This window comes from Venustampulla echinocandica, assembly GCF_003357145.1.
Source record: "Venustampulla echinocandica strain BP 5553 chromosome Unknown scaffold_10, whole genome shotgun sequence".
NCBI lineage: Eukaryota > Fungi > Ascomycota > Leotiomycetes > Helotiales > Pleuroascaceae > Venustampulla > Venustampulla echinocandica.
Window position 1 is genome coordinate 214,454 of NW_022474215.1, and position 22,991 is coordinate 237,444.

General features: G+C 46.4%; 7 protein-coding genes across 7 annotated transcripts; 5 read left to right on the forward strand and 2 right to left on the reverse strand.

Moving 5' to 3' along the window:
• Positions 1-463: 463 nt before the first annotated feature.
• BP5553_09223 (Uncharacterized protein) lies at positions 464-1,274 on the forward strand (the record flags this gene model as incomplete). Its single annotated transcript, XM_032017846.1, has 2 exons — positions 464-1,020; positions 1,079-1,274. The coding sequence occupies 2 exons, from the start codon at positions 464-466 to the stop codon at positions 1,272-1,274; spliced, it is 753 nt and encodes a 250-aa protein (XP_031865753.1).
• Positions 1,275-3,459: 2,185 nt separating this feature from the next.
• On the reverse strand, positions 3,460-5,556 carry BP5553_09224 (Uncharacterized protein; the record flags this gene model as incomplete). Its single annotated transcript, XM_032017847.1, has 10 exons — positions 3,460-3,688; positions 3,740-3,775; positions 3,828-3,892; positions 3,942-4,039; positions 4,094-4,115; positions 4,161-4,428; positions 4,483-4,668; positions 4,716-4,831; positions 4,883-4,980; positions 5,037-5,556. 10 exons carry the CDS (start codon positions 5,554-5,556, stop codon positions 3,460-3,462), a joined length of 1,638 nt encoding a protein of 545 aa, XP_031865754.1.
• A 648-nt stretch (positions 5,557-6,204) lies between these two features.
• On the forward strand, positions 6,205-9,041 carry BP5553_09225 (Neutral alpha-glucosidase ab; the record flags this gene model as incomplete). Its single annotated transcript, XM_032017848.1, has 4 exons — positions 6,205-7,762; positions 7,890-8,019; positions 8,147-8,361; positions 8,491-9,041. 4 exons carry the CDS (start codon positions 6,205-6,207, stop codon positions 9,039-9,041), a joined length of 2,454 nt encoding a protein of 817 aa, XP_031865755.1.
• A 493-nt stretch (positions 9,042-9,534) lies between these two features.
• On the forward strand, positions 9,535-12,162 carry BP5553_09226 (Uncharacterized protein; the record flags this gene model as incomplete). The annotated part of the gene is made up of 12 exons (XM_032017849.1): positions 9,535-9,584; positions 9,641-9,670; positions 9,904-10,345; positions 10,400-10,511; positions 10,567-10,864; positions 10,917-11,040; positions 11,096-11,111; positions 11,178-11,283; positions 11,334-11,353; positions 11,406-11,529; positions 11,590-11,720; positions 11,786-12,162. 12 exons carry the CDS (start codon positions 9,535-9,537, stop codon positions 12,160-12,162), a joined length of 1,830 nt encoding a protein of 609 aa, XP_031865756.1.
• Positions 12,163-15,277: 3,115 nt separating this feature from the next.
• Positions 15,278-16,438, reverse strand: BP5553_09227 (putative cyclase; the record flags this gene model as incomplete). Its single annotated transcript, XM_032017850.1, has 4 exons — positions 15,278-15,280; positions 15,304-15,818; positions 15,864-15,944; positions 16,078-16,438. 4 exons carry the CDS (start codon positions 16,436-16,438, stop codon positions 15,278-15,280), a joined length of 960 nt encoding a protein of 319 aa, XP_031865757.1.
• A 487-nt stretch (positions 16,439-16,925) lies between these two features.
• On the forward strand, positions 16,926-18,650 carry BP5553_09228 (MFS general substrate transporter; the record flags this gene model as incomplete). The annotated part of the gene is made up of 3 exons (XM_032017851.1): positions 16,926-17,027; positions 17,085-17,890; positions 17,948-18,650. The coding sequence occupies 3 exons, from the start codon at positions 16,926-16,928 to the stop codon at positions 18,648-18,650; spliced, it is 1,611 nt and encodes a 536-aa protein (XP_031865758.1).
• A 1,420-nt stretch (positions 18,651-20,070) lies between these two features.
• Positions 20,071-22,775, forward strand: BP5553_09229 (Uncharacterized protein; the record flags this gene model as incomplete). The annotated part of the gene is made up of 4 exons (XM_032017852.1): positions 20,071-21,683; positions 21,744-21,863; positions 21,912-22,071; positions 22,122-22,775. 4 exons carry the CDS (start codon positions 20,071-20,073, stop codon positions 22,773-22,775), a joined length of 2,547 nt encoding a protein of 848 aa, XP_031865759.1.
• Positions 22,776-22,991: the final 216 nt, after the last annotated feature.

The window sequence follows — 22,991 nt, forward strand, 5'->3', positions numbered from 1 at the left end:
TTTGGAAATCAGTCGAGATGAGATAAGAAGATATGAATTTACTTGACGGACAAGTCGTCGTGGCTATGTGCTCCTGGAGACGTTGGCCGTCACCTTAACGTCCGCATTCTTGGCAAGGGTCAAGTCCCATCTCGGAACTTCGGTATTATTACACGGACAAAGTCGTCTACTTGCTGTGTATAACCTCAAATAGTACGATGCCAGTAGTCCGCGACCTAGAAGTTGCAGGTCCCACAGTGGGGTATTCCGCGGTGTAGCAACATAAACCCGGTGCGTCTTGGCCGGAAGTTTCTCAACCTGAACGCTACTGACCCACATCGCATCGGGAGATCTGCATCAGACTCATGGAAAGCCGGGCGACGAGGTTCAGAGTAGACATGTTCGAAAAGCTCGGATTACGTATATATAGGTTACGGCCTTCTTCAGCAATGTACCAACCTCCTCTAGTGCGTGAGTAGTCATTATGTCGCTATCCGGAAAAGTAATTGCGCTCTCAGGGGCGGCATCAGGCATCGGCCTCGCAACAGCGCGCCTGCTCGCCACCAAAGGCGCCAAACTCTCCCTCGCCGACAGTCAAGAGCAAGCTCTCCAGTCTCTCGCAACAGAGCTCCGCGCCGCCAGCCACGAGGTTCTCACCTTCGTCGTTGACGTGCGTAACCGCGCATCAGTCGAAGACTGGACACAGCAGACGGTAGCGTGCTTTGGCAAGCTCGACGGTGCGGTAAATTCGGCCGGTGTCGGCGGGAAGAACCTGCTTCTCCACGGCATCCACGAAATCGAGGACGAGGACTGGGACTGGGTGTTTGATGTCAATGTTAAAGGCGCGCTGAACTGTTTGAGGGCACAGATTCCGCATTTTAAGGACGGGGGATCTATTGTTAATGTTGCCAGTCTGGGTGGTCTGATGGCAGTAGCGAAGAACTCGGCGTATGTGGCTTCGAAACATGCGCTTGTGGGGTTGTGTAGGACGGCAGCAAAGGAGTTGGGGGCACGGAATATCAGGGTGAATTGTGTTTGTCCGTAAGTTGCTCATCATTGCACTGTGCATGGCGTCTTGCTGTATTAACCTCTCGTATAGAGGCCCGATCGAAACGCCGCTTCTCAAAGAGGGCAACAACGCCGTGGAATTGGAGATGTATGCAAAGTTTGCCCCAATGCAAAGAATAGGTCAGCCGGAAGAGGTGGCAACCGTTATTGAGTGGCTTTTGTCAAGCAACTCGTGTTATGTTACTGGTACTTCGCAAGTTATCGATGGTGGAGTATATGCTCAATGAGCTTATATTTGCTGCTCAGAGTTCTTACCGCTGCATAATCAGAGTGAGGTTCAGATACCTAAGGTAGGTAGATAAATAGCAAAATAAAACAAGAACATTGCCGTACCGCGTTCAGAGTAGCTTACATGATTTCATTCTTATTCCATTGGAATAATGTGTATATACTGATTAGCCGAGAGAAATATACTTAACAGTAGTGTTATATATTAAATTAAGCAAATAGCTGTCGCATACGACCATAGACTTGGGAGAAATGGGCATCCCGTCCGCTCTGCCATACACAAGCCTCAGTATCATTAGGTTAATAGTCTCAATCGTGCCAATAGGCATAGTATAGAATCCAAACCCCTTGCTGCCTGAAGGGTGATCTTGAGTGAAGCGAGGGTGAGCCGCGGGTGAGCCTGGTGAGCAACACGTAGTTGGTATGACCGGTCACAGGAGCTAGAGCCCGGATATATTACTACTGATTGTAAATTGACTTTCTAACTTGCTTCGTACATACATCTTACTGCTTAATTCGACTACTTCGTCCACCTTTAAACCTTCTAAGCCTCGATTTACATTAAAGCGACGCTATCCACCTCCTAATCATTTTTTTGTGTATCTCCCCAAGCCAAATCGTTGCACAGTCTGCTAACTGTTCTCCATACCCTTCTCTTGTCCTTTGGAACAACCCCGACCGTCCCTGAAAACCACCTTCCGTCAGCGATATTCTTTCTTTCAAAATGGCATGTTCCTTTTTACAGAGTGTAATTCGCCTTCCTAAACCTCTTTATCAGCTTGTCACATTTGCCATCATCATATCCTCCCATCGGTCAGTTCTCACTGCCTGTTCGTCTAAAGCACAATAGTTGTGGGAATAGTAGTCGAAACTACGCCAGAACGTTATGATGTAGTTGTCACTCTTACAATACATCGAAACCAACGTAACAATGACATCATGGGAATTATGAAGACTCCCTGAGAAACTCAGTTCGGCACTCCCTCTACCTTGAAAGATGCTCACCCCATAAATATAATATCTACTAGATATCACAATCAACTGACACTATATATACGTCATGATCAATACAACAATAGCGATGTTTGAGCTGAGTTATTACCAGGTACTGCAAATGTATCGGAGAGAAGAACTGATGCAATACGTTACAACAGCGAAACAGGTCGAGGGTGATAACATTTCCTCTGCTTCATTTGTGACTATCATGTGAAGAAGACCGAGTCACTTCGACAATACTAGAAGCAGTTCTTTGGGAAACTCAGTGCATTTGTTATATTAAAAAGTAGGAGGTAAAGCCATTCTACCATCACCCCAAGATGTTGAGCAGTGCTGAAAGCCGCATAAATAATAACAAGTCAAATACAATAACCAGCGATCGTGCTGTATAGGAAGCCCAATTCTGGAGGACCGAGTCCTAACAAGGTAGATCGTTTTATTGACCATATTCATAAAGTACAAAGTGCTGCCCTGGTTATCAGGTTCACCACCATACCACGATGCAAGGCTTCAAGTCGATTTTGTAACCACATGGTCCTCTTGCAACGCAGGCATCTACCACATAAATTACCATCCACCTTAGAATCTCTTTCAATCTAGGACTAAACGGCTTAGGGCATATGTTAGCGATAAGATCTCGCCCAGCCTAGAACTTCTTCGGCCTAGAAACTCTATTTCCCATGGGATCTTGTTACTCTAATATCCGTTGATTCTACGACTGGCGATATTCTTTATAGTCAGTTAATTTTGTTTCCTTGCAACGAAGTTTGTGGACTCAGAAATCTTGGGTTTAGTTTTTACACGAGCTAAACTATTAAGAGATAGGAGTATTAACAAATTGATAATAGATTATACGTCTAACTTTTGTACCAAATGTGTCAAGGTACGGGCATTATATTATTGGCCAAATTGATAGTCATGGAATTGGAGAGTTTGAATTGATTACCTTCTGAGAATAGGGAACAGTAGGGAAGCCTATATAAAGTATTTCAAAGGTAAGAGAAGAGAATTCTAGGCTGAAGAGGCCTCTTATTCTATCTAATAAGTCGAATTTGTAAAATAGGCCGAATAATAACAATTAATGCCTGAATAGCTAAAGCAATCCCTGTATAGTTGTACTTCGTATCACGTGTAAGATCCAGGAGCTGAATGCTCAACAAAAAACTACTTAAGCTCGGAGTATGAAATTTAGTAAATAAAGATGAAATCCTCGTTCTTTAAATCCGTCATATCATCAAATGCCTGATCTCCAACCCTGTTTCCTTCCTCACCCTCTTCGCCTCCATGGGTAGCAAGATCCGCCGCTCGCTCTTTAACATTCATCATAGATCGATCAACAAGGAGAGCAGATTTTCCAACTGCAACTCTGCGCTTGGAATGCTGTTTGTTAAGGACCATGAGGTAAAGTGTTGTGAGGCTAAGTTGAAGTCAGTATTGGGGTAAAGAGAGTTGTGGGGCATAAGCTTACACGATGAGGACTATGAGAACAATAAATAGTGATAAACTAGATTATAATTAGTACCTTGAGGGAAGGACTTAGAATGAAACAAACGTACCTTGATGTGAGACCGCGCTTATAGCGAGGTTTGTCTGCAACATTGTAGAGAAGCGGTCCAATAATCTACAACGGTTAGTCGAAGCTGACTAGGAATAGAGATTTGACACCATACATTTCCAGCACTCTGACCAATGAATAGTATGGCAGTTGTGCACTTCTTCTTAGTTTCTCCTGCAGTGTTCTGAGATGACCAAGAGTAGATGAGAGGAGCTAGAGTTCGTTAGTGATAAACATTTCAAGACCTATTCGACGAGTTGAACTTACAAATTCCAGGATAGACCGAGATCTATGAGTATTAGTATTATATAAGTGAATAAAATATGCCACTCACTAAGTAATATCCAACAAGAAGTGGACCTCGGTTGGCAATAGTATGCTCCAAGCAAAGCAACATCACCGTTCCAACGATTGGTGGAATGCATAGAAGTGCAAGCGCCGGTCCCTTCTTCTTCGTCCATGTAGCAAATGCAGCGCCACCCATGGTAGCAATAATTTGTACCGCACCAAATGGCATATTTAGAAGCATGGTCTGGTATTTATCAAATCCAAAGGAAGTGATGATGAGAGGGCCAAAAGTTGTAATACCACCACTTGGAATTCTGTGATTTTCAATGTCAGCGTGAATATGGAAGATATCTAAGGGATATTCTTACGAGATGGAGGTGATAAGACAGAACCAGCACCAGGTCTTTATGTCAAGAAGACATTCAAAAACATGTTCCCATTTCCATTCTGTTGATACAACTCCCATTTGATTGTCTCGAAGTCTCTCTACAGCGATAACTTTGTCGTGATCGTTGAGAAACTTGGCCTCCATAGGAGAATCCGGAAGGTAAAGACTATTTCAATTAGTAATGAGGTGAAGAGATGAATTTATTCAACTTACAACACCACTATGGAGAAGACAACAGTGGCCAGACCACAGAATAGGAAGATGATCTGGTATGAGCGGAGAGAACCAGATGAGATATGTCCTAGACCATATGCCAAGAGACTACCAAGCTTCGGGTTGTCAGTCAGTAAATAGTCTAGAACTAGGGAAGAAGCACATACAATGTTGGTCGCACCGTTCATGGCATACCAAGAAGCGTTCCTGTTCGTTTGCTCACTACGACGCCACCACATTTGGGTGATTGCAACAAATGTTGGTGCTACAGACAATTGTCAGTGACGAACGATATCTATATGGGGGAGAGAGAGTGCTAACCAACTGAAGCTTCAAACGCGCCCAAGAAAAAGCGGGTTGCAAGAAGGCCTTTGAAATTGTTTGTTGCAGTCATGCAACTTAAGATGATACCCCAGCAAACGACCATCAACGCAGCAAACTTTCCAGTGGGCAGTTTCACGAGGAAGTATGCAATGATTGGTTGCATGACGAGCTGTGCAATGTAGACGATGGAACCAAGCCAGGAGTATTCCTGTCCTTTGAGGTTGGCATCCTGTATGATTCCGAAGACACTTGCATAGGAGAGCGAGGACTTGTCAAGCTGCTGGAGAAAATATACAACGAGCATTATAGGCAGGATGGTAAGATCAATCTTCTTGAGAATTCGGTCATTGTCTTCTGGGGAGACAGTGATTCGTTCCTGCGAGGCAAGGAAACCGGCTGCTTTGTCCCCACCGGTGGCAGCCTTTTCACTGTATGCATTCTTGTCAGCAGGGAGGGTTTCGACTGTGTCGATGTTGTCCTTGCGGTCAACAGACGCTGAGTCGTTGTTCGAAGCCATGATCGAAGGGTTTGAACCACGCAAGCCGATGGACCAAATGAAGATAGTGGCGAGGTGTGCGGTAATAGATAGATGTAGACCAGTAGTGAGATGGAATTACCTTAGGGAGGTACAGCAGATGGGGGGCGAGTTCTCTCCATCTGATACTTATAGATACTTATAGAGAAAGTCTGGCTAACGAATTCCGCCAAACTGGATGGGACTAACCAGCCAAGTGAGTCTCTGGAGAATCCGGGGTCTGGGGTAAATCGGCCTTCGGATGTAAATGCGAAGAATCTGGAGGGGAGGGAAGTTGGGGATGCTGTAGCTGATCTTGGGCGGGTTTTGGGATCTGAGGGTCGCGACTCGAGGGGGCCGAGGCGTCGGAGAAGAAGCCGAAATCCGAGTCTAACGACTTGTCAGAGCTTGGACGTCCCCATTTCCGGGGTAGCTCTCCACAGAAACAGTATCAACATCGTCATCAACATCAACATCAACATTAAACCACACCAGTCAAAGTTGACGCGTGCAACGATGATCCGGCGCTGGACCGACGCCGGATAAGTATTGCCTTCAAGGTAAGTATAAAGGTAAGTTATGATTCCTCTCTGTGAAGCATTCAGGAAAGTGACACCGATCCATCCCACATTTCTCCATCGTTTTCCCAAAATGCCTCAACGAGAGTATATCCCACGAAAATACCAACTCCTTCAAGAGAATGGTTACGCCCCAAAGACCCCGCATACCTCTACAGAGGTAGCTCTGGAGTCTACTGACACGGATTCTCGATTCCTATTTACATTCCAGGCGGTTCGTCCAGGTCTCTTCAGAACGACCTTTTCCTCCAAAACTCATCCACTCCCTCCTCATCCTAGCACGCCCCGCCCAACAGTCGACTTCCAAGGCATCAAACCCACCTCTGAATCTGCCAGATCGAAACACATCATCAACATTGGCGATATTGAAGCCACTGTTGATTGGAGCGACTCTCCAGTCGTGTCTCTGCAACTGGCAGGACAAGAGAAGCCAATCCACCGCGACCTTCAATTCCGATCCTACGCCGTAGATTCGTCCGGCATTGCACATTATACCTTTTACAAGAGGGATACATTACACGTTGGATTGGGAGAGAAGGCAGCTCCAATGAATTTGGCCAACAGGCATTTCATCCTCTCTGTGACCGATTCTTTTGGATACGATGTTTACCGGACAGATCCTCTGTACAAGCACATTCCGCTTCTCATCAACGTTACTCCGGAAGGATGTGTTGCGATATTTTCCACATCACATAGTCGCGGGACATACTCAGTAGGGTCAGAAGTTGATGGGCTTTGGGGTCACTTCAAAGTGTACCGACAGGACTACGGCGGCTTGGAGGAGTACATAATGGTTGGAAAGACTGTGGAAGATGTCGTCAAAATCTATGCAGATCTCGTTGGATATCCAAAGTTAGTTCCGCGTTGGGCATTTGGTTACATCGCTGGTGGCATGAAATACTCTACCCTAGACGAACCTCGAGCTTCTGATGCACTGATGGAGTTTGCGGGAAAGCTAAAACATTACGATATTCCTTGCTCAGCTTTTCAACTCTCATCTGGATACACTATCGCTGAGACTGAACCGAAGACAAGGAATGTCTTCACATGGAATCGACACAGGTTTCCAGATCCAGAAATGTTCGTTGCCGACTACCACGCCGAAGGTATCCGAATCATCGCGAATATCAAGCCTTACATTCTCTCAAGCCACCCCGAATATTCAAAACTTGCCGTTGCAGGTGCCTTTTTCACTGATCCTCGGACAAAGAAGTCCGGTATTGCGAGACTTTGGAGTGCTGGTGGTGGGGAGAGTGGCGAGGGTGGTCACATCGATTTTACATCTGAATTTGGCTTTCAGTGGTGGTATGAGGGAGTCCAGGTACTGCGAAAGGTAGGAATCGAAGGCATTTGGAATGACAACAACGAATATACTATACCTGATGACGAATGGGAATGTGACTTGAATCGTGAGGATCCTACCTCTGTTTCTAATGTCGGAAACCAAGTTGGTCTGTGGGGCCGAAGTCTTCAGTGTGAGCTGATGGGAAAGTCGTCTCACGATGCCCTTGTCGATTTTGAACCCGAATATAGACCATTTGTTCTCACTCGATCTGCAACTGCTGGAACGATGAGATATGCTGCGAGTTCCTGGAGTGGAGATAACATGACGAGTTGGGATAGCATGAAAGGTGCGAATTCACTGTCCCTCAATGCCGGCATGAGTTTACTACAGGCAAGTTTAGCCTCGAAATTCTACAGTTGGCTTCGATACTGATATATATTAGTGCTACGGCCATGATATTGGCGGTTTCGAAGGTCCACAACCAAGCCCAGAACTTCTCCTTCGATGGATCCAGCTTGGAGTCCACTCACCCCGCTTTGCCATTAACTGCTTCAAGACTGATGAGAATGATAACACCATCGGTGGTGTCATCGAGCCATGGATGTATGCATTTTACTTTTTTCATTCCCATTCCCATAGGGTGACTTTCAGCAGTTTCGATGTCTGACTGCTCCTGAGACATTTATATTGTGCCGAATACTTGACCCAGTACTAATGTTGAGACTTCCAGGTACCCTGAAATCACCCCCCTTGTTCGAGACGCAATCAAGCGACGCTACGAATTAATTCCATATCTCTACTCGCTCATGCTGGAGAGTCATATGACAGCTTTAGCACCACAAAGATGGATTGGTTGGGGATATGAATCAGACCCAGAGGTTTGGACACCTGAGGTTATGCGAGGGGAGACTCAATACTGGCTCGGAGATACAATTCTCGTTGGTGGTACGTAAACTCGTAATTTTCTACTTTTCAAAGCACATACTATGAGATCTCGACGTACTAAATTTCTGGAGATATTGCAAATTCTTAATCCAAGTATGAGCCAAATCATGCTGACTTATCCAAAATTAGGCGTCTACGAAGCCGGAAATACGACCGCAAGGATGTACCTGCCAAAGTCAGATAACGATGACGGGTACCTGAATCTCCATGCCCCACATCAATCTATCTCTTCGGGACAATGGATCGATCTTGAATCTCAATGGAAAGACGGCATCCCCCTCCTTGCTCGAGTCGGCGGTGCAATCGTCGTCGGCCAAGACGTTCAAACCCGCTCACCAGGCGACAACAGATTCCCTTCTGCCAACGTCGTCGAAGACGATTACCGTGCACTTGAAATCTTTCCCCCCGCGGGAACTTCGTCCAAAATTTACTCATACACTTGGTATGAAGACGATGGAATCGCTTCGAAACTCCAACTCTCTACCTTTACTGTCAAGTATAGCTCTACTGATGATGAAGTTCTTGTGGAGTTGAGTAATGGAGAAGATAATAAATTTGTGCCTGTTTGGAAAGATCTTGATATCATTTTACCGTTTGGGGATAAGAGGACTATTATTACTGGAAGTGGTCCATGCAGGAAAGGAAATGATAGTCGTGGTCGCTCTGTTTATACACTATAGATCTCAATATAGAGTCAGATCTTTTCAACATGTCGCGAGAAACATAACGTTGAGGAGAGCGCGCAGTTTTCAGGCGTTTGGTAGTGTCGTCCGTCTACCACCGAGATTTGTTTAGCTGCCCACGCCCCGGAAATTTGTCTAGCAGATGAAGTTGGCGAGACACAAAATCTCAGCTGTTACGAGTATGCCACGAGGGATGTAGCACTAAAACCGAGTAGGAGGCAGTATCAATAGTTGGAAATCGGGGAAAGCACGTGATCTTTGATTACCCCGCATCGAGTGCTGTAGTGTACTTCATAGTGTAGTAGTGCATCACCAGCACCGTACTGTACCGAGCATACGAGTATATGGCCCTGGGGATTTCCGTCAATCGCCGCAAAACCACTTTCGGGATTAGACGGCATCTCCAGGATTTTCTCCACATCAACAAATCCTATACTTCCAAGTTCCAAGTTCTAAGTTCCAAGTTCCAAGTTCCAACATCCCCACCAACATGCAATGGAGAGCGACCCGTCCCCAAACCCAAAGAAACGGAGGATACCGGTGAGTGAAGAGCCCCATTCCCACTTCTTGGAGACTTGGATGCTGACTTGGGTTAGAAAGCATGCGCTGCGTGTCGGAGTTCGAAGGTTCGTTCCTATTTCCTTTCTTCATCTCATAGGTAGGTATACCTGTTCGAGACCCGAGACTGAGATCTAAATAGGTCCGTTGCGATGGTGGAAAACCATGCATCAGATGTCGAAACGCAAACGCTCACTGCGACTACCTGAAACTAGTCGAAGACAAAATGGCCGAGTTCGTCTCCCTCCCTCCCTTACCTTCCCTCCCATTATAGCAAATGCAAAACTAAACCCACATCCAGAAAACTAGCACAAATAGAAGCCCGAGTAGACCAACTTAACAGCCGTATCCCAGATGCAAACACAGCCGCAGCACTCTTCCAACTCCAGCAGCAGACCCAACAGCAGCAGTCTAGAGAATCGGATTTCACTTCCCCTTACTCAGCTTCAGAATATCAAGTTCTGCCTCAGAGTCAGCCAGGGCCTCACACAGCTTCTCCTGTTTCAATGTCTTCTGGCCATCGTTCTTTAGCGAACAATCAAATCGATGGTCCGTTTCATCCTAGTTATAGAAATGGCTCTGCTGCTGGTACTGGTGTGCAGATGTATTCAGGATTAGCGGGCACGAAGCGCAAATGTCGTGATTTCGAGCTAAATACGGATGCGCCTTTGGATGTTGTGGGGAAGGGGATCATCAGCTTTGATGATGCAGCGGTTTACTTCAGGACTTTCTTTCAGGGTTGTGTGGGTGTATTGTGTATGAGAAATTGCAGCGTAACTGACTGACTATGAACGCAGGATAAATACGTCCCAGTATTTGATCCGATATTCGATACTTTCGCATCGGTGAGAAGCAGGAGTAGTATGCTTTTCGATACCATCTGCGCTGTTGGATGTCGAGCTGAACATGGTTCGCCACTCCCCTCATATCTCATACCCTTCGTTTGCAACCTAACTCCCACTAGGACCAACATCACCACAATACCAAATTCTCTCAAATACAACCAAAGGTTCAATCTGCAGCGTAATGATCGGAACAACCCGACCATCAACAGAAGTCATCCAAGCATTACTAGTAGATGCTTCATACTCAGAAAAGGGTTGGCATTTAACATCCCTCGCCCTAAAAATGGCACTGGAAATCGGGCTAGCTGATGCGTATTCGCAATTGTGTGCTAGGATATTAGAGAGTGATGCAGATGATTGTGGGAACTTGTTCAGAAAAGCGAGAGTGTGGTTTGGTGTTTTTGTGCTAGAAAATATGTATTTGTTTCTGTTCTATAACCTTTGAAGTGAACTGCTAACGTGAAGATAGATTGAGTATCGACTGTGGAAAGAAGCCAGGTATAAAAGCCGGTGAAGGAATGAGAAGATGCCGTGTTTTACTTGGACATCCAGCTAGAACCACGCTGGATTTCAGACTCTTGGCGCAAGTAGAGGTCAGTGTCCCTCCATTTCCCAATTGTGGTGGGAATTATACTGATCGAGATGCAGTTGAATTCGATCCGAGGTGAGACCAATGAGAAACGCGGGGTGAAGCTATTAGCATCAGAACTCTAACATTGTATTTTGATAGCACTCGCTCATGAAAAATTATCCCCGCGACCTGGAACAAGTCTTTCAGATCAGGAGTTGAGCGATATTGTTCAAGGCACGAGAATCGATCTAAGGATTTGGCTCAGGTGAGTAAACTCTAATATTTCTCCGAGGATAACTTACTGACACAGAATAGTGATTGGATCAATCTCGTTGGTAAATAACACTGACAATTTTGGTAATGTGTGACCTAATGAAACTCTCACAGAATCGAGACTAGGAAATGAGAGCGACACAGCTAGTCTTATCATCAACTTCAAAATTCAGAGAGATTGGTCCGAAATGACAATGCTATGTAAGGGACTGCAAGGCGTTGGCATTGACAATTTAGCGTGCGTACCCGTCCCACGTTACACTTATAGAATAAGCATGATGCTAACGAAGTATTCAAGGATAATGTCAGATGAGCAAAAAAATCTTGTACACCTCGCCAAAAGTAGCGCCCAAAGTCACTTGTCAACCATTCTTTCCAGCCCAAAACTGTATCTCGGTGCACTCAGATACGGCATGGATTTCGTGTGGGGTAAGTTATTTATTAAACTGCTTTTTGGTTCCAACTCTTTCCAAACACGATTCTAACCCCCCCAGCTAAATGCGCCTTTTCCGTCCTCCTCTTCCTCAAGCTAGCCCGCCTTATCCCTGAATCAACCAACATGTCAGAACTAATCATTGACGCCAACACCCTCCTCCGCGAACTCTCTCAAATCCAAGGCTCCAACAACATCTATTTTCGAATCCTTAGTCTCAGCGTAGAGAAATGTGAAAGAGCCCTAAGAGGAGATTTTCAACAGAGTGATAGTAGAGACACTCAGACTGCTGGGATAGAGAGTTTGGATGCTGAGATGGATTTCCAGAGTTATGTTCCGAAGGAGTTCATTTTGGAGTGGAATTTTCCGGGTTTGACTTTTTGTTGGATTCCGTTTGATTTTGGAGAGTTGTTTATGGATTTTAGTGCGGGATGTTAAGGAGTATAGTTGCGGATTCAGAGCGATTCCCCCTTCACCAAAATCGATTCGATGTTCTGGCAAATCACCCAAGAATAGTCCAAATAATTTGGGACAATCGGGAGAGTCCGTGTACCATGTGTCCGTTCGATTATAACCCCTCCAGCGTATATCCGCACCTCGTGTAGAAACCCCCTCTAACAATAGCTCATCTTCATCCAACTCCCTCCCCTCCCCATACAGAGCCTATCCTCAACCACCTACCCTCAATGATATTAGTGGTCCCAGTCCTATAACTGTACTAATACTCGAGAATTTTACCTTAGAATGTGATATATCCCGAGTTTTGTAGCACGTGCACCCCAAAAGGTTAACCTTAGTAACCCCCTGATCTGTGACACATCCCCGATCCCCTAGCTAGTGCACGCCCGTATACGCGTTAAAAACTCCTTGGTTTATATCGTAGTTTGTTCCCTTACGCTCTCTTCTCTCTCTTATTGTTTCCTGTGCATCTATGTTTTGGGGAATGGGAGCCTTATGCACGCTGTCCCCTATAAGACCATGGGTTCCATCGATTACATTAGTCGATGTCAACTCTATGCCGATCCTGTCGACCGAGCACTAATTTGCTGCTGTTGTTAATATACCTTCGCGGTAGGCAATTCTCAGCTACTTCCTACTAGAAGATCGCTCTAAGAGGTAACAATATAGCGTTTAAGTAGTGTATTTGTTAGTCTAGGCTTAAACTATTGCTTTAACTCTCTCTAGTTTAAGCTATATTGTTTGGATATATCGTATACACGCTTAATGTTCTTGTGTATCTGAATATTTTATTAAAAATTAAAGTAATCGATTATTATACTTAGAAATATCTAGTAACTAAACTATACTTAGTTATATATTAAAGAAATCTTTATCAGCCTCGTTACTAGTAAATTTACTCTTATAGTACTACTGTTACAAATACAAGTAAAGAATACTTAATAGTAGAGGATGTCTCTATTTAACTATAATTGCTATAAGTACGAAGATATTAAGCTAAGGAGAGAAGAAGAGAGAGTATGACTTTTCGAGGTAAATATATGCCTCCTAGTAATAAGTTACGTGACTTGCTAATTCTAGTTCTGTGATAATAAGGCTAGCGACTTTGTACGGCTAATAGGAATAAATCAAATCAAGTCGCTCAATCAATCAATCATGGTAGAGGAGGGGAGTTCAAATTAATAGATATAAGATTAAAACCTTCCGCCATTAATCTTATAAGAATAAGTTATTGTAACATATTCAGGTGCTCGACTAGATGGCGCTTCACAAGGCGTCTTAATCGCTCTGTATAAACCACGGATGCTCTAGTGCCTCGCACGCTATGATCCTCCTCGCCGGATCCAATGTTGTGATCCTACAAACTAGGTCTCGAAACTACACGTCTGCAAAATACCACTCCTAGAGCGGTTTTCGAGGGTTTGCGGAGCTGAAGCTCCCCGCGAGAGCAACAAGGCGTTCGAAGAATGGGTTCTCCTCGCCGATCCATTGCAGCAGGCCCTTGAAGCCTTCTTCTTCGCGAAAAAAGATGTCTGCCGTCGAAGAACGTATCGCCACGAGTCGCTCGCGGTCAACTCGTCGTCGCTGGCGCGGAGAACCATATCATTCAGCATTATGTAAATAGACTATGGAATGGGCTGCAACCAGGTTCTGGGAGCATATAATCCGTGGAGAATTCCCAGTTGCAGACAGCTAGGTTGTCGCTTCACAACAACCGCCGACTGACGATCCCCAAGATCGTAGAATAGTTCAGCTGGTTGTGGACAAATGGACGGACAAGTCAACTCACAGACTATTTATCTTCGAAGCCAAAAACACACGGCATCCCAAAGCGAAATCGATATCTTGGAACATCAGGCTTATGAAGCGTGTATAACACACTTGAAATACTCTGGACGCAAACAAATGTATGCAATGACAGTGATTTGTACAGTGGCACGGGTATAGGTCGCGCACATTGAGGAAGACTACCTTATCCCATGGATTTCTATGGGTACAAGTCTGGGGGACAAGTCCGGTTATATTGAATCACTCAAAAAATAACCCTAAGGCGTCGAATAAGAGGAACCGTTTCTTATATTTGCGCCTTTCTATCGTCTATTACTTTTTTGTCTGGTATACTATAGCGGGGCAACCCCAACCACCCCTAAATAGCACCATTTTTATTCAAATACCATGTAATCAGTATATTAGGTTTGCTATAATGCACGTGGGTTGGTGGAGATAGCTAAGCTTTAAAGCTCCTGGCACTCATCCATATACTTACAATACACACAGACACACATATAAAAGAATGGACTTATAAATCAACTCGACGACTCCGGCTCTCATAGCTTAGAATACAATAAGCTTGACTCTTGTCTTAATTACTGCCTGCATGACTATTAAGTCCCTGAAATGCCACCAACTGGGTGAGCCCTAATAAACACTATAAAGAACATTGTGCCTAATGGCACAGTCTTCTTTTGGTCGACCTGACGACCCGACAACTCGTCGACAGGCTAGACGTTCCCTCTGACCATTTCTCCCACAGGTTTATAGTCTCCATCCCATACCTCCTGACTACGGGGTTTGTTGGTTGTTTTACACCTTACGCTTACTACCTTACGGACGGTCCTTCTACCTCTCGACAATATATGATTTATTAGAAGAATAACTGCCACATACGACCATAGACTGAGGAGAAATGGGCATCCCGTCCGCTCTGCCATACACAAGCCTCAGATCGGCAGATTAGTAGTTGGGTGGGTGACCACCAGCGAATACCTGCTGTTGTATGTTTTTTTTGGGCTTTTCTTTTTGCGGCGATTGCCTCACACATTCTTCACGTGTAGTCTCCACTACGGAGTACAACTCATACCTATAATGCGCCATAACAGGCGGGTGTCTGAGAATTTCTAAGGCCCTCTTTGGTCCAGTAGAAGACATAGCCACATCCTCAACACTTAATTCCTTTATTTGCACAGTGTGTTCTATTTTTGTGGTTTCTGATACCTGCTGTTCCTGCTTTCTCATAACATTGCGACTGCATTTGGAGGGCTCGCAACCCCTCCTGGTACCTAGGCTTTTATTAGATTCTCAGGTTTTGAAGAAATTACTCCGGTGCTCAGCTCCTCTTACATGTAATGGCATACTTGACAAGAAGAATGTGTTTCTCCCTAGCCTTTTACACTCTTTGGCAAGGTCCTCCAGATCAAACATCTCACCAATCGGCATTCCCCATCCTCCTAACATCCATTGATGCATCGTAACATCAGGGTCATTGTATGGGCCATTTGCAGGGCCTCTTTCAAAGCTAGGAGAGTCACCTGCCGCCGCGGCAAACTGATTCTCCCATAACCAGCGCAGTGACTCTTTAGTAGCCTCAATTCCAAGCAAACCGGAAGGTTGTCGATCTGGGAAAGCCTGCTGCTCGTCTATTGAAAGTCTGTTGTAAGCTGCCGCAAATCCGCAGCGAATGAATAGAATATCTCCGGGGCGAGATTGGATCTTTTGCTCGGCAACAATGGCCTTCAGATGCGACACTTCGACAGCGCCGGTTTGGAAGGGCCGGACCAGGATTCCATTGTCTTCTGCCCAACTGGCCCAGTCTAGGAGGACTCCACGGCCAACTATACCACCGCTTTCGACCCATGCTGCCCGAGTTAGTTCCCATTAACTTTAGAGTGTAGGTGTCTCACAATTGATTCCAAGAGCCGTGCCCCCATTTTCAAAATCTGCTTGGGTGTGTCCGTTGAAGTGTTTCTTTGCCTTTTGATAACCTGTTTTCAAGTTATTACAACACATCCCAAGTTTCGGATCGTGATCAGACACCAAATTTTGTGAGCAATCCGGTAATTATTTCAATGTGCTAAATGGTTTTGGATATTGAGATGCCTTGAAATTGTGACTTACCATAATGCCGAAAGCCATCCCATTGCGTGCTACTCTGCGTGTTGAAATGCACCACATCATCATTCATTGAGACGCCTGGTTGAGGACTCTTATTTTGAATCTCATGATGAAATTTCTCACGCGCAAAGGTAGGGAAGGCGGGTTTGTTCAAAGGCCAGTCTAGAGGTATACGAATGCCCTCTCGAATCTCCTCTTTCGCCGCCGCTCGTACGGTTTCTGGGGTGATGAGATTCAGCATACCCAGCTGGTCGTTTGGCCCAAAAAGCCCCCATGCATTCCCTGGAGGTCCACTTTTGTCAAGGGGAAGTGAATCAAATGTGGGGAAAGGGGTTGGTACTGCTCTGGGGGTGGGGATGGGCATTTTGACTGTGGAACCTGGGGAAGGATAAAGAATGGAGAGGGGGATAGAATAGAAGTTTCGTAACCTAGTTGAATGTCCTTTTCAATTTCGAACCACCGCCATCTGATCTTAGCATGATGCTAAAATCGGGGAGATCCTTTAGCCGCGCTTCGACCACAATTAGCTTGGCCCCGTGGACCTGGCAGCTGGAAAGATTGTGCGGTAAACCATTTCCCCAAAAGGTCGCTTGTCAGCATCCGCAAAGAGTGGGGAAACCAGGGGCGAAATCCCCAAAAATTCCCAAAAGACCCCAGGTTCCCCAGGGAAATATGGTCTTGTCGAGGTCAGCTTGGCCGAGTTAAATATTTATCCCATTATTGGTGGGGCTCTTGGCTAATTATTTCTGCATACATATATTTCTACCAAATTCCACTTCTCCCCCTTCCCTACAAACGAGCAATATTATCTATTTTGTGGCATTTCCGTCAACCCAGAAGAGTAAGACAGGATGAGAAACATCTTCGAGGTGAAGGAGCCGCCGGGCGTGGAGCCAGCCCCACCTTCAGTATATGGATATCGGCCATATATATTGTCCTTTTCGGCGGCATGGGTATGAACGAGTCTCTCTCTTCGCAATCCTCATTTCTATAGACTAACATGTGCACAGGCATCCGCAATGTATGGCTACGACTCCGCATTTATTGGAGGCACCTTGGCACTTCCCTCCTTCAAGAGAGCGTACGGGCTTGATGTTGCATCGCCTAGTCAATTAGCTAGTCTCTCTTCCAATATAGTTTCCACGTTCCAAGGTGGTGCATTTTTCGGCTCCATGTTTGGTTTCTACCTAGCAGAACGTTTTGGTCGCAAACCGATTCTTCTCTTGTCCGCCGTCATATTCTCTATTGGTGCTGGTATGCAGCTTGGAGGCATCATTGGCTTGCTTTATGCCGGACGCGCCCTCACTGGGCTAGGTGTCGGTGCAACATCTATGATTCTACCTATCTACATTTCAGAGTGTGCACCACCATTGATAAGAGGCCGTCTTGTCGGCTTGTTTGAAGTAATGCTTCAGGTAGCCCTTGTCTTCGGTTTCTGGGTCAACTACGGCGTCAACTTAAATATATCCCCCGACAATCCCGCACAATGGCACATTCCTGTGGCTATACAACTCGTTCCTGCCGGACTCCTTCTTCTAACTGTGCCTTTCTTCTGTGTGGAGTCTCCGCGATGGCTTGTTTCGAAGAATCGCAGCGCGGATGCTCAGGCTTCTCTCGCGTGGGTCCGGAATTTGCCTGAGGACCATCACTATGTTCAGCAAGAACTATCCAGAATCGAACATGGAGTCAATCATGAGTTAGAGATGGCTGGAGACTCATCTGGAAGATTTACTCTCTTCAGAGAGCTGATGGCTCCAGGAGTGAGGAATCGGGTAACAATTGGCACTCTCCTTATGGTCCTTCAAAATCTCACTGGGTAGGATATTGTTGAACTTCCCCAGGAATACCACTTCAGTGCTAATGTCCAGCACAGAATCAATGCAATCAACTACTACTCCCCAACCATCTTCAAAGCCATCGGTTTTACGGGGACCTCGGTCGGGTTGCTAGCCACCGGTGTCTACGGACTTGTCAAGATGGCTAGTTGTTTTATCTTCGTAGCCTTCTTTGTTGACAAGGTGGGCCGACGGCTTCCTCTCCTCGTTGGCTCCGTGGGTGCCGGCATTGCTATGTACTATATGGGTATATATGTGGCAGTCAGCGACTCCCTGAATAAAGCGCCTCCCAGAGATGCCGGTGCAAATGCAGCTCTTGCCATGGTCTACGTGTATGCAATCTTTTACGGGTTCTCCTGGAACGGTATTCCCTGGTTATATACCTCGGAAATTCTGCCTACCAGGGTGCGGACTTTGGGAATGGCTACTGGGGTTTGCATCCAATGGCTATCGCAGTTCATGGTTGTGTATGCACTTCCATACATGATCAAGGGGATCGGATATGGAACCTTTATCTTCTTTGGAACTTGTACTGTGTTGGCATTCTTCTTTGCGTATTTCTTTGTTCCAGAGACGAAGGGTGTTACGATTGAAGACATGGAAATGCTATTCGGCCGAGACGTCTCTTGTATTGCGGTGAAAGCAAGAAAGAATTACATAGCACATAGAAACGACCCTGACTCTGCGGTTTATCAGACCGAAGTCATGAAGTCGGACCGCGACGACAGAGAGGAGGTTTAATCACGCGAGAGCAATGGCCACTGATGAGGAATGTTAGTAATATGTACCTAGAAACTAAAGCAACACGGCAAAAAGTGCAAGCCGTTTGCGGCAAATAATAGAGTCTTTAGCAGTTCCTCACACATTGTCAATTTTGATTTTGCGGGATATCTGGCGCAAGAGACTCTCACTCGTTTGGCTTCCTTTATTTCCTTAACTGCCTACCCAACGCAAAACCCGATTATTTCCCGATTGGGCAGTATTCAAACCGCAGACTCGGTCCAACCAGGCGCAGAGGTGTTAGAAGACTGGATTACGCAGGAAACTCGGAGAAACTCGCAAATTTGCGGCGGGATAACGGCAGCTCAGTGACTGGGAGCAAGATTATTGATTATATAGGAAGAGGCAATCACTAGTGGGAGTATTGTTCTTTGGCGGGAGTCCCAGTCCACATTCTCCATGAATCCAGATTCAATCCAGCCACGTGCCGGCCGCTGAGTAACGTGACCCAGATGTGGAGTCATCCAGGTGCTCGCTTAGCCAACCAACAAGAGCACCGCTAGGGCTCTCCCCACTCCGGCGGCCAGTTGGCACAACCGGTATTTAAAAGCCCCATGTATCCCCATGTTTTCCACCCGCCAGACAGACAACCGCACGAGACGAGAGACAGAACAACGTCACCATTTTGCACCGTCGACTCGGTCGTGCCTCAGGCCGCCATACGCCACTCTCTCTCCCACGCCAACCCCCATCGAGAAGCTCCAGCCAGACCAAGCTTCAAGCTCCCAGTGACCGATCCCCAGCGCAAACACAACACCACGCGATTATCCTACTTGTCCCCATTGTCGCCATTATCGCAGCAGCAATCGCAGTAATCGCAGGTATTGCCGTTGCGCACACACACACACGCACATTCCACAAAGCAAAAAGGTGCTGTGCACACATCCAGAGAAATCGCACCGCAAAAGGAAACGATTGGCGCAAACCGGTCAAGGAGTATCTCAGCCAGATCAGATATTCCGTTACAGCAAAAGGTGAATATCTGCAGCACGGGACACAGAATGGAAAGGCGGTTCAGACACACAGGTCATACAACGCTGTAGCTGTACTCCACGCGACATCTATGAGAGCTTTCATGAGGCTCAAATTGAGATCGTAGGTCCTCCAGCAGCTTGTAGATGCCGTATTGTGTACCCTTGAAGCTTTGCGCAAACTCCTGCTCCTGCTATTTCTCCTACTCTAGCCTTGAGAAACATAGCAGGGCGGGATGCGCGCTCCGGGGCCATCATCCATGCTTCCCCCTAATCCTTTCTGTACCTACCTACATTGACAAGAACGCCTGCTAATGTCGTCTGTTTGTATCTCTAGGTCGGCAATACCCAAATCCAAACCTGCATGAGGACAAAAAGCGCGATACTCCGAAGCGAAGGAGGCCGTCGAGATGGGAAAGCCACTGAGCTTAGGGCCACACCTCAAATACCCAATTACAATCAATAAGATTGCCAAGAAGCCCGGCGACGCCGTCAAGAAACAAGAGACAATCCTCCAATACACGTTCAAATGGATGAACCAAGTCGGCGATCCATTTGGCGAGCAATGGGAGGAGGAGCAGACGAGTTGGGCCGACTGGGATAGCCCTTCCGATGGCAGCATCACGAAGTGGAAGGTACATGAGGGCCAGGTCATCGAGGGGAATATGCAATTCGTGGAAATTGAGGAGGAATGCTCACACTCGATCCAGTTCGCAGGCCTTTGTGGCCTGTGCGGGAAAGATATGACCGAGATGTCCTGGGTTAGCGCGTCAAGTGATACAGACCGGGCGAAGATCAATATGATTCACGACCAGACTGCGCTACGAGTCAGCCAAGATGAAGCTTCCAAGGCGGAGGAAGAATTACAACGGCGCTTGCTCAAGCATAGGAAGTTATCGCTTGTAGTGGATCTGGATCAGACCATTATACATGCATGCATCGAGCCGACGGTTGGAGAGTGGCAAAGCGATCCGAGTTCACCAAATTACGAGGCCGTCAAGGACGTGAGAGTATTTCAACTGAATGATGATGGACCCCGAGGTCTGGCTTCAGGATGCAATTATTATATCAAGATGCGGCCTGGACTGAAAGAATTCCTCGCCAAGGTTGCGGAGATATACGAGTTACACGTTTACACGATGGGTACGAGAGCGTACGCCTTGAATATTGCCAAGATTGTCGACCCAGACAAAAAGCTATTCGGTGACCGAATTATCAGCAGAGACGAGAATGGCAATATCACAGCAAAGAGTCTAGCCCGGTTGTTCCCTGTGGATACCAAAATGGTCGTTATTATCGATGATCGAGCTGATGTTTGGCCAAAGAACCGACCTAACCTCATCAAAGTTCTACCTTATGACTTTTTCAAGGGCATTGGAGATATCAACTCGAGCTTTCTTCCTAAACGAGAAGAACTACCGAAACCTACCGAGGCGCCGAAGAAGAAGGCCTTCAAGGAAATAGAAGCAAAAAAACCGACTGAAGACAAAGCTGCCGAGGGGACTCCAGCCAGCATCGAGACCACTCAAGAACCAACCGAGACAGGGACAGATACGCCTGAGGAAGGTGGGAAAATCAGTGCATTAGAAGAGCTGGTTAGAATGGGCGGTGGCGGTGATGAAGCTCTACGCCTCGAGCAAACCGCCGAACAAGAGAAATTCTTAGAAAAGCAATTAAAGGATCGACCGTTATTGCACCTACAAGAGCAACTAGATAAGGAGGACGAGGAGGTAGACGAGGAATCCAATGAAGAGACAAAGAATGGCAGCACCACCCCTGAACACCACCCCCACCACCGACATAACTTACTCAAAGACGACGACGTCGAACTCATGTACCTCGAGAAGCATCTTACACAAGTTCATAAGTCGTTCTACGATGAGTATGATAAGGCGCTTGTTAGTGCTCCGGGCGGTCGTGTTGCACAATTAAAGCCTGGACATAATAAGAAAATGTCAATTAAGGGCGAGGCAGCGGATTTGAAGATTGTCCCAGATGTTGCGGTGGTGATGCCACGAATAAAGTATGCGATCTCGAAGAGAGCTATGTTTCCTGTTTTGAGCCGCTTTACTGACAGCACCAGGGCCAACACACTGGCGGGCTGCGTAATTGTGATGTCCGGCCTAGTTCCATTAGGAATTGATCTTCTAAGGTCCGAGATTGCTTTACAAGTCATGAGCTTTGGAGCCGAAATTCATACAAGGTAAGTACTGCCCATTTTCAAGCAAAGCCTAATATTAACAGAATATAGGGTTTCGAGGAGAATTACTCATCTAGTGGCCTCAACGAGTCGGACTCGGACAAGTAAGGTTAGGCAAGCAGCCATCTACCCTCATATAAAGATCGTGAACCAGGAGTGGCTGTTGAACTCGATGAGCAAGTGGGAAAAAGCGGACGAGACGCCATATCTGGTAAGATTTACTTTTATTAGTAATCATAAATATGTATTGACATGCTCTAGATCGAGATATCTGAGTCAGATCGAAAGCGAGGAGAAGATGGGGGCGACTTAAGTGGCCCGTCATCAATTCACGACTCCGACGAGAGTGACGACTCTGGCCCAAGCTCTGACGAAGAAAATGATTCTGTTCCTAACAGTCAAGAATCAGCAGACACCGTTGGTGTTATGCCCGAGGATTTCGACGAAGGCCATTCGCCCATCGACGACCTCAAAAACTTCAACTGGGCATCAGCCGACGATGAATTAGCCGAATTCATGGATGGCGAAGAAGAAGACTCGGGATCCGAGAGCGATACGGCGAGCGTTAAGAGTACTACAAGTCACGATAGCTCCTTGGTGCGGGGGAGTAAACGCAAACATGGAGAGACGACAGCAACGGATGATGATAGTGATGGAGAAAGCACGTTATCTAAAAAGCAACGGATTGCAAATTCACGGACTACGGGGTTGAATATGGTTAAGACGCCTAATGGGATGGTGTCGGAAAATGGCCTCCCTACGCCGGGCCCGATGAGCGACGGAGGGGATGGTGAAGATGAGGGAGGTACAAATGATGGTGAAGGTGTCGATGGGCTAGAGGACGATCTTGAGAAGGAGATGATGGCTGAGTTTGAGAGGGAGGAGGCTGAGGCGATGGGTGGGGATGGCGGTTGAAGAAGGCTATTTGTTCACCTCCACTCATGCTTTCTTGTTGAATTTTGCCAAAGCTCTACGAGCGTCATGTCGTTGCATACCCCATAGCATTTATTTATTGTGGATTTGGGAAGGAAGGCGTTCAATGTCTCTGGTGATGGGGTGCCAGTTGGGTGTTTAGCGATCGGGCTTAGCATACGGGGAATTTCACGACATGGGATTTGCAAAGGGAGTCGG